The 11,420-nt window shown below is 35.7% G+C and overlaps 1 protein-coding gene across 1 annotated transcript; it reads right to left on the reverse strand.

The window, feature by feature from the left end:
* Window positions 1-4,871: 4,871 nt before the first annotated feature.
* LOC148039961 (glucan endo-1,3-beta-glucosidase 4-like) lies at window positions 4,872-5,349 on the reverse strand. The gene is made up of 2 exons (XM_087662732.1): window positions 5,250-5,349; window positions 4,872-5,146 (listed from the first exon to the last, which is right to left on the reverse strand). The coding sequence occupies exons 1-2, from the start codon at window positions 5,347-5,349 to the stop codon at window positions 4,872-4,874; spliced, it is 375 nt and encodes a 124-aa protein (XP_087518858.1).
* Window positions 5,350-11,420: the final 6,071 nt, after the last annotated feature.

Below are 11,420 nucleotides of genomic sequence, written 5' to 3' on the forward strand. Positions count from 1 at the left end.
ACAACATCCCAATCCAAATGCATCACTATCAGATCAAGAATGAGCATGAAAGAAATTTCTCATTAACACATCTAAATGTCACATTTATTGTTTTTAATTGAGTGTTGCATGCAAAAAACACAAACTTGGGAGTTCTTGCAAATATCAGGCCTCGATCTTGTCAATGTGAAAACTTGAAAATTTTGCATGGTTTGGTTGTCAAACTAAGGATAACAAACAAGCAACAACAAATGCAGTACACACATGCTTAATAATGCAACATTACCACTATATAAAAGTTTTTAGCATCATGGACCTTGCACACAATGTTTGTTTCTAATTCTTTGCCATAGTCTATACGGCCACACCACAGATTTTCACACACGTTCCATTTAAATATAAACGGTGCTGATCAATTAAATATTTCCTAACATAGGCTAGAGGTTAAAAATGTGGCCGTGATGGATTCCTTGTAGACATTTTCCTATCTAGATCTAGATCCATGCAATCTTTTTCTTTTTGTGCAGCATGCATCTCTCTAGTGCCAATCTACTTTCCAAATATTTTTTATTTTTCTTGCAACCTCATAGATTTTGTGTGCAAAAGGCAGCATACAACATTTCCTTCCCTACTTGTGAAGACTGATTTTAGGTGGATTTGTTTGTAAGATAAAGGCTTACTTGATTATGGACAAATGTAGATTCATAGAATTTTGTGTGTTTCTTGCAATATCATATCAAATTTGTATATTAGGCATGCTATCAAGGATCATTTTTCAGCTGCCAAGACCGATTTTGAGGTAATCTATGGGGGAGATGACTTATATCAAGTTCTTGATGATACTAAGTGTTTTTAGTCATGATAATATTGATAACATTTTACTAAAAGGCTTTGGTAAAGAGGATATGGCATTTTATGCTTGACCAAAATGGTTTGAGTAATTATAAAGCACACACACACACACACACACACACATGTATATTACTTAACCTAGATCTCATAATACTATATTATTTTAGATTGTCAGAAAGTTAAAATCATTATACTAGTATAAATCATTATTAGAAAGTTAAAATTGCATGTTTTGATGGTTTCCTTCATTGATGATAGATTGTATGTATTTTAGATTATTAGAAAGTGAAAATCATTATACTAGTATAAATCAACAAATTGGTATGTGATTTTGGAAGAATTTGGAGATGATAGTGACCTTATGCATTTACAAAAGTTTATACAATTTATTTTACATAGCTTTTTTACGACAAAATTGACATAAGTCCTTAGGGATCAGTTTTTCTAGCATCTTTGTAGGTGCGAGCGGGATGACAATGGGATCATGTGAACACTTACAAAGTGCAATAGAAGGCAAGATTCTCCTCTTTCTTTTGTATGGATGTAGGGAATAGCTAGATCCTTCTCCTACTTAGGCCTAGAAAGGCTACTCCCAATGGATTACTTTCAACAAAATCAACTTTCTTGTCTTTTCTCTACATTGAACATTTGAAGTAAAATTGGATTTGAATTCATTCTTGATAAATATAGATGTACTTTATTCAATGTATATATATTACTTTTCAACTTCTAAGATAATCATATTCTGAAAATCCAAATTCTATCTTTCCTTAAATGAGTTATTTAATTTCTTTTTGAAAATTTGAATTTTTTATTTTGAATTGGTTATAAATTTTTATTTCTTCCTCAATAAATATATATTTTTCAATTATTGAACAAAAACTCACACAAAACACATATATATACATAGTCAAAATAATTCAAAGCATAGATTGTGCTAATGTAAGATAACTTGTGTTGCCCAAGAGTAGCAACATGACATGGAAATATACATAAAGAAGTGAGAAATAGATCTTATGTGCTATAAGTAGATTGGTTGATTCTATGTACTACACAGGTATGATTATGCTTGTGTAGGTTTCTTTTACTGTAGTCATGCATCATCATCTTTCTCATGGTGAATATATAACTATGTCGGTCATCCTTTATAGGTGAGGGACGGAATAGTTGTGGTGTAGTCACTAAGTCTACTACCATTTCATCCATGAGCATATTTCGATTATTTTGGCCATGAAAAATAATTCATAAAAATAATATTAATCAATAAAAGGTAACATTGTTATTATTAACTATGTTCTCATCTATATGCGTATGGGGTCATTTAGCTAGTTTCCTCATGTGTTGGTTTGCATGTGTTCATTTCTACCTACATTCCTCATGTATTGATCAAGGCATGTTAAGGATTTAGTGGGCTCAACACTATCTCTACATTGCTTAAAGCCCATGGACAATGCTCTACAAGGTAGAGACCCTTGAAAATATACCTCCCTTACAAAGAAGATGAGAGAGATTTAATGCATGTAGTTGCTAGCATGGATTTTCCCATCAAAATATTAGATGAGTAGAAGCAAGGTAGTGAGATGATCAACATAACAAAAATAAGAGATATTGCACATCAAGGAGAGCCTTACCTTATAGCAGATTTTATGCCAATCCTTTAGATGCTTAATCTCTTTATAGACACAAAATGTCCAAGAATGTAGTACTTGATATTGCAATATTAGTGTGCATTTGAGAGAGAGAGAGAGAGAGAGAGAATTCTCACCATAATAAGCATATGAAGCACACCACTCTTCATCAATTAAAACTAAGCACTCCACGCCTAAGCTGTGCATAGTGTGAGAAGAGGCTTTGCACAATAATTTAATATCATCTTATTAATATATTAATAGAAACATGAATAAGTCATTATGTTGAGGAAAATGACTCGAGACTTCGATTATAGTTTCAAGAGTGCAATTGTAAGTTGCATTTCTGGGTCAAGGTCCAAGATGCCACAAATTATTCTAAGAAATCTTCTCTCCCTTGCACACATTCTTTCTTGCAAATGAAAATTGGAGGGAAAAGCACACCGCATGGGTTGTAAGAAAGAAAAACACAATAATGATGATGAGAACAGAGGAAGCAAGAGCTATGTGTGTGTGTGTGTGTGTGTGTGTGCGACTCTCACTATCTCTCTTTAGAAAAGTCATTGTGGAAGCTTGATTTCTTGCATCAGAATGTTTACAAAGATAGAAGCTTGAACTTAGTGTCGGTGAAATACGACATGAGATTGATTGAAAAGTGCTAGGAATAAGACTTTGAACCAATATCACCCTCGTCCTGAATAGAGACCACCTACTTCTAGAATTTTGTATACCATTGATATTGTTTGTCATGTGACCATAAAAATGACCAATTAAGAGAGTCGATTTCTTACTAACAACTTGAGGGTAAGAAAAACTAGATTTTTCAATGACTAGTCTTTGCACAAGAGAGCTAATATATATATGTGTAAAATATTGCCCAAAAAGTACAACAATAAACAATTTCCTAGAAGTAGGCCATCTCTACTAAAGAGGAGGGTGATATTGGTTTTGAAGTCCACTTAGGACAAGGTCATTTGAATAAACTTATATTCATTGAAGTGCCTATTTGATGATCAACATTGGGCAAACTCAAAGTCTTGTAGTCGCATGTTGCCTGGAACCTAATCGATAATTGGAAATAAAAATTAAAAACACTTCCTCTAAATCCATGTGATATTCCAAGATATTTATGAGTCATCCTCCTTGAGGCCACTCCTTTGCTACACTTAATATCTTTCTCTAGAAATTGCTATTAAATTAAATCTCTCTAAGGATACAACTATAGTGTTAACTCATCTCCGTGATGTATTGTTTATGAAAATGTAAGATGAAGATGTAATATACCATTTTTTGTCTTTTCTTGAAGTTAATCATGTGTGGTCTAAGCTTCTCGAGGCTATGCATCCAATTGGCTTGTTGAATGGCTTTTGTGTCAAACAAGCTATGTTACTAGAGAATCATGGCATGTTTATTTGACCATTTTACATCAAATTTAGAATGCTAGAAATGAGGTTCTTTTTGGTATGTCTAATAATGGTTTAGGACTTTTTTCTATAATTGCAAGGAGCTTGGAGATAGCCAAAGCTATGATGAAACACCTTGAAGGATATACCTATAAAGAAAATACTCCTACTTATGATGATTAAAAAGTGTTTGTAGATGATCTCTGCTATTATAAGAACTTTCCTCAATAGTTGGAGGTTCTATGGTTATTATTGTATATTAATACTATTTGTCTAAAAAAGAAACATTCAATGTAAAGAAGGGGACCAACACAATGTAACATGTATAAATACCTTTTAAGAAAATAAATGACAAATTACTTGCCATGTGATAAACTTGCACTTGTTTTGACCATTACATTGCTAACCATCTACAACCCTAGGGATTTTCATAGAGACAAAGTGGGTATTTTATTATCTTCTTTTATGTTTACTAGCACATTCGTGAACCCAAATGACATCACTTGGCAAGAGAGAGAAGATCACACATCCTTTAGATCGGACACTAAGAGAGAATTACTATTACGGATGCACTTGAAGCAATACTCACATTAGGCAAAGGAGGTGGCCATGAAAAGCATTTCCATTGAGTTGATCAAAAGAATACACTAGTGAGAAGTAAGTAAATTGGCTTCAACGTCAATAGCCAATAGCCAATGATTACAAGTCCAAACAAGTGGATAAAATAACAAAGGGCGACGAGCATTAACCAAAGCTAAACAAGTCATGCTCGTAAGTCAGAGTTGGGTGCTAGGTCGACGCGGAGGCCGGGTAGTTGCATTGATCATTAGCTGTATCAAAAGCATCCGAGAAGAGCAAACATGTGTCAAGTTAGTAAAGCTCCGACATATAAAGATATCAAACGCATAGAAAAAAGCAAAAGCAACTTTATTTATGTAGAAGGTGAAATGACAGGACAAGGACAACTGGAGGATATATGAAGATTAACAACGAGCTGCATTAGGAGATATTATAGCATACGGCTCGGATTGGATGAAATGAGCATGGCGGCTCCCTGGAAGTCGCAGGTGGCTCCATGGGGTTTCATGCTTTGATAATAGTCGTTCACGGCGTAATTCGCGTGGGAGTGGAGGTCCGTGGGAACGTAGCACGGGTTCCCAGGCATTATTGGCGTGCAATTGGCTCCGTTGGAGCAGGCCCACTCCATGACCGACTGCATGGCGTCGTCGCTTAAGCCGTCTTTCAGGATGCACCATTGGAAGACGCTGCCATTAATATTATCGTCTGCATGTGCGAAATAAAGGTCGACATAATGTTCAACGTTAACTTGATATATAATCATGCCAAGACACCAACGCAGTTTGTAAAAGCATATTTTACACACTACCTGCGAGTGCTGCGGGCAGAGACGCCGTCGCGATGAAGAAGACCACCTGGACGAACACGACGGCGGCGGCCAGCTGAAGAGCGGATGAATATCGGGCCATGCTTGCTCGTCGTAAGTGGCTGTTGATGGGAGCTAATCGGTGATTATGCTAACGCAAGCAGCTTGCTGGTCTCACGCTAAAATTGAAACGAAGACGGGCGGGGACGTACCTATTTATAGGACGTCAGAGGAGGTGCACGATACGAGAGAAACATTCAATGATATCATTCTACGGTCATCCAGCCATTACGGAGATCCATCGAAGCCCTAGATCTAACCAAGACAAGTTTGGCCCTTTACACACTAGGTCGGTAAAATTTCTCCTCACGAAAAGAAACACTAATCATGTTCCACAAAAAGAAACACTAGCGTTCACACATGTTGAGGCTAATGTTGAGGCTAATGTGGACAATGTTTTCTGACCGAACCCACCATATTTTTAGGGGGTCTAATCTTGCCACCCAAAACTTGTGTCTGTGAGCTCAATGAATCATATCACTCACCTTTTCATAAAAATATGTTGATAAAACTTGAACATTATACCTATGCTATAATAAATGTAAGCTTTACCAATGCACTGTTCGGTTGAATGTGAAAAATAGGCAGACAATAAGAACTTTATTCTACTGGATAGAGGTTTATATGGTCGAAGTTTTTGGCACTCTAGCTTGTAACAAGCCTTATATGAAATTGGCATTCACTACGTATTGACCTAGGCATTTTTGAGGTAGCAAGATTTAGTGTACAAGCATCCTTTCCGTTGAATCCACTCGTAATAGATATTGCTCCTCTGTAGTATCAATCACTTCTCCAATAACTAAATATGCTAAATGCTTGTGCATACAATTGTTTTACAACACATCAGAGCACCACTTCATCTCTTCACCAATGACTAATCACGCACACTTTTCTCTACCTGTGCCTATTTCTGTTGAAACAAAAAACATACAGATGTCATCATTATGGATTTTTGGGAGGACGAATGCAAAATTCCAAGTATGGTGTTGGAGAGTTGATCGACCATTTTTCCATCTTTAAGGATTCACCATATAATTGTCCATTGCCAGCGGATCTTTCAATTTTGGAGAATAGAGTTTAGCACTCTAGATTATGGCCGTTATTAGTGCCCCTTCAAAACATGCATAGTCAAAATCATATTCCTATGAATAGCATGTGTGTGCTCAAGCGAGTTCAATTCCTATCCTAGCCTAATATACATGATCCCTATTCTTGGGTATCTAAATATGTATATATCTTTTATTGGTCTCATTAGTCAATGCATTTCCCATACTATCAAGATCCATTTTATCTATGATGTGTTTCTCCATCAACATCACTACTAACTGGCATGCACTTATTGTCTACATCATGCTTACCTTGCATCATTACCATGCTCTTAGTATTGGTAGATCAACTTTGGTAACTCAGATGATATTCTTGCATCCCATTATAGTAGATTGAATAGCCTTGCATATGCGAGGCATGATTTTTTATAATGTATTCCACACCATAATCATTTTTTGGAAGTTCCACTAGTACTTTATAGTGTGTATATTCATCAACAAGTGTTCCTCTTATGGAAGCCTATTATTATCAAATATAAGGATACTAGGAAGCTCCAAAGTTATCTACATACCAAAATGAATGATTTAGAATATAACCTTTAATAAATTGACACTGCTATTATGTTTTATGCTAGAAGGATACTTTTTGTTATATCTTAATGGATTAGTAGCTATAGAAATATATATATCATAAGCTATCATGGCATACTAGCATTTTTTAACTATGGCCATATGTTAGCTAGATAGTTTGATACTTTTCCCTAGTCCTTGCATGGGGCTAGTTTTCGCCTTTTTCACTACATACATTGGCCAAAATTGGATAACACTTGATCACTTGCTTTTTGTGATGTTGTTGTTGAATGATAACTTGATGTGAATTAGAGCATACTTTATGGCCATGCATTCTTTCAAAAGGATACTTGTGAATAAGTCTCTTCTTAAAGGATACTTGTAAATAATGTTATTTTCAAACGATACTCATATACATAGTTAGATCAACAAGGCAAGAGTGTTTTTATTTTTTGTATCAAATTTTCTTGTTCAGTAATAGAAAGATACTTATGTGTGATTGAGTTTAGAGAAGTACCTACACTCATGAAGCACACACATATGCATGCATGTGTGCACATACATGCATACATGCACACACTTCTATAGCTCTATAAAAATATATAAAGCATGATTGTTTCTATTTTCTAACCTAACTAAGTGCCCAATTAGGCTTGTTATCTTGTTATTATGGTATGCCCTCTTTGACATTTCTTTCTAAATTTTGCTAGACTTAAATTGTCAATAACTAGGTGATAGTTTTACCCTTATTATCATTTTTCAATCCTTGTATTTAGTAGATTTATTTTTTGAAGTTATAATCTTCTAAACCTCAAGAAAATCATTTTTGGATAAAAATTATGCATAAGTACTCTCTTGAAACCACAAATAATTTGCTACTGGATCTAATGTAATTTTTTATTCACTTACTTAAGTTTTAGATATGTATAAATTATCTGGGGTACATTCTTTTAATGTCTTAGTAGGTGCAATCGAAATGATAATCAAGCCTAGTATCAACACTTACAAGGCATATTAGGGGTAATGTTCTTACCTTCCTCTTTTGTATGGATGTCGGTAACAAGTGGACCCTTCATTCGATCAGACCTAGAAAGACTAGTCCCATGGAAAACCATCGACAAAATCTAATAATTTTGTATACTTATATTTATTTTATTGGAAACTTATCATTTATCAAAGTATAATTCATACTTTATCATACTTGATAAAAATTGATCGGATTGTAATATGTATATATTTTCTACTTTAATTTTTAGTTATATATTTTCTCTATTTAAATTTAAATGTCATTTGATATATTTGAAGTAGTCACTTAATTCCATATCTAAAATTTTTAATCTTTGTAATGTATCAAAAGTGAGTATTAATGATTAGAATTTTTATATTTAAATTTAATGTAGTTTATGGTTTTTAATGAGTATTGATATTTTCTTATAATAAGCTTGATGCATTATTTACTTCATTTGATAATTTTTCTTGAAGTAAGTTATTGAATTTAACATGATTTATTGTATTTATGATCAAATTATTTATTTAAAATAATTTTTAAATAGTATATAGGATTCAAATTTTGTTGAAGGAAAATTTTAACTAATCACATAAAATTCGTGTATCCCCATTAATCGTTTCCCGGGTTAGTATCATATAGGTCATTTAAAGACTAATAAATCATACACTTGTAACTCCAAATCTAGCTTTTATAATAATCTATTGGTTTTTGAAAAAATATGGTCATTTGGATGTATGATATTGGCACTACAAGGGTAGGAAAGCATATTGATAGTCATTTCCAACAAAAATTGGAATTGTTGCTATCTACATTACAAAAAGTATCGTTATTTGCATCACAAATTGTGACACAAATTGCGATGAAAATTGCAACATAGATAGCAATGCAAATTATGATGTAGATAGCAAGAGCATTCTTGGGAATTAAGAGTTGCCAAAATCCAAGTGCAGTATTTTGAGTACAACAAAATGAGAACGAGTGAAAGAGAGAGGGAGAGAGCTTGATGCTTTGTGAGAATAAGAGAGAAAGAGAGGGAGATTACCATTGCCACTACCGTCATTTGCAAGGCAAGAGGAGAGGAGCGTTGTTGTGTCGCTATGCGGACATTGTGTGAAAAAACATGGAATGCATCATCATCCGGCTTGCAAATGATGGTAATTGGGCGCTCCGTAAATATATAATCATATTTATAAAAAAGTAGATATATTCAAATTCTGTGTCTATAGAGGCGTGTAACTGGGCGTCTAAAAAGGCGTGTACTTTGCAATTTTTAAACGATTATAGACGCGCATTTTTCCTGCAATTTAGACGCACAGATAGACGCACAAATCAAAGTATGAAAAAAAAACCATAGAGCATCAAATTGTATGCTTAGGGAAAACAGAGAAAGATTATTATACTGAAAGCAAAAGAATGTGGAGAGCCAAAGTCCATATATTGATAATAACACATGACGAGCATACTGTGCTGAATCATTGGTACATATTTCGAAGATTTTTGTACTGAAAACAAAACAATCTAGAACACGAAATTTCATACATAAAGATGAATCATTTTTACATGACGAGTTCTAGTGCTTGTGACCTCAAGCATGGTCATGGTCGCAAGCACTAAACTGAAAGTAATACATATCAAAAATGAAAACTACAAGGCCAAGGGGAGGCATGCATGCACGGGGCTCCTCTACATCTCCTCAGAAGAGGCATCATCATCGCTACTACCATCGCTGTAGGTGCCGTTGTCGCTGCCGCCACCGTGACTGCTAGTTTTTCCTTCGCTATCCTCGATTGCATCAGGTTTGCCTACACAAAGGATTAAGGTATATAAATACTATTACAAGCAATAAATTAGAGTTACCTATACTTTTCATGTAAAAAATAGAACATACCTCTTCTGGCTGTGGAATCCTCATGGCATGATTGTATTGCTCCTCCGTGATTAGTCCCTCCTCATAGAAATGCTGCCAAGTGGACACCTGGTTATGACCTCAATGGTAGCCTACCTCTCTAGTAGTAGGCATCCTACCAACGATATGACACTACAAAACAATTTTAACATACAACGTATTAGAACACACTACATAATGAATTGAAATAAATTTAAAAAAGTTAATTTAAAAAAAATCAAATAATACTTACAAACTCAGCCTCCCATGACTTCCTGCCACCCGATCCATAATGCAACGATCCCATGGTTGCCATTCGGATACGTTGCGCCTTTGCATGCTAGTGACTTGTCCTTTTCTCTACTGCTCTCTTCTTGGCCTCTTTCCACTTCTTGTAGTGGCAATTGGGTGGTTGGCCATATCCAGGGTGCCCCCTGCTCTTGTCTCCGCAGTGACTCCTTGATGCGCATCATAAGGTGAGACCTCTTGTTATGAAGCGCGTCTCTCACCTTTGACCGTCCCCAATCATATGAGAATTGTGAATTCTCAGGATTAGGGTACCTTCTATGTACTGCCCTTAGCACCTCTTGCCACAAACCACTTTTCTGGTGCTTGAAGAGAATCATACAATCTTTGTATGTGGCATGTACGACACTTCTCAAGTACGCTATCACTTCCCTTCCTTGAGGGTTATGCAAGATACCACCAACATCTGTGTTAGAGTAGTACATTTGTGGAGACTCACCTCTGTCATTTCCCGGTGAGGGTGATCGAGAGCCACCTCCAAGGCAACCCCCACAAAGCCCTCGACCTCCTCATCCTCCCACACGACTCTTTCTTCTCCCTTGATGGACACTACCCTCTACCTCACTCGATACACGTGTTTCGACCGATCCATGTACTTCAATTGATCCCCATGCATCAGCTAATCTGTGTGTATGAATAGTACATGGAGTAGCGATTAGAGGTGTACCAAGGTTTGGTATTTGTGCAACAGTGCTAGGCAAAGATGTGATAGGTGTCCTAGACATGACACTAAAAACCTCCTCTGCAGTGGGAGGGCGACCAAGATAACTAGTCATCTCTCCCATGAATTGCTCCTTGTTCGGAAAACCTCCAAAAAAACTACTAACACCTCTAGAAAATTCCACTAACATGTTGTTCATGCATTCCAAATCAAGATCAGTGCTGGAAGATCTAGGATTCTATATCTACACAAGCAAAAAACCATTACTACAAAATTAGGAAGCTTTGAAATATGCAGTCCTGTTTCGCGTCTGTTAGCATGTCTATACCCATTGTCAGAGGGGTTTGTGTCGAAAGGTCGAATCCACCGAGAATCAAAAGTAGAAGGAAGTAGAGATACGAGATGGAAGAGAAGATAGAGAATACCCAAGTGGTAAACATGACAAAAACAAATCACAATGAATTGAATCAATATGTATTGAAAGAACCTGGAATCTTTGCACTACTCAAAAGCAATCTCCAAGTATTAGTTTTCCTAGAGCTCCTTCATAGACCAAAAACGTGGATAAGAAAAATCAACTCTTTCCCTATTGTTCGGAACCCAAATTTGATGGCTCTGTTGGCTCCGAAAGGGAGTT

Source organism: Lygodium microphyllum, chromosome 2 (genome assembly GCF_053477565.2).
Source record: "Lygodium microphyllum isolate KBCC chromosome 2, Lygodium_microphyllum_v1.1.10, whole genome shotgun sequence".
In the NCBI taxonomy this organism is placed as follows: Eukaryota; Viridiplantae; Streptophyta; class Polypodiopsida; order Schizaeales; family Lygodiaceae; genus Lygodium; species Lygodium microphyllum.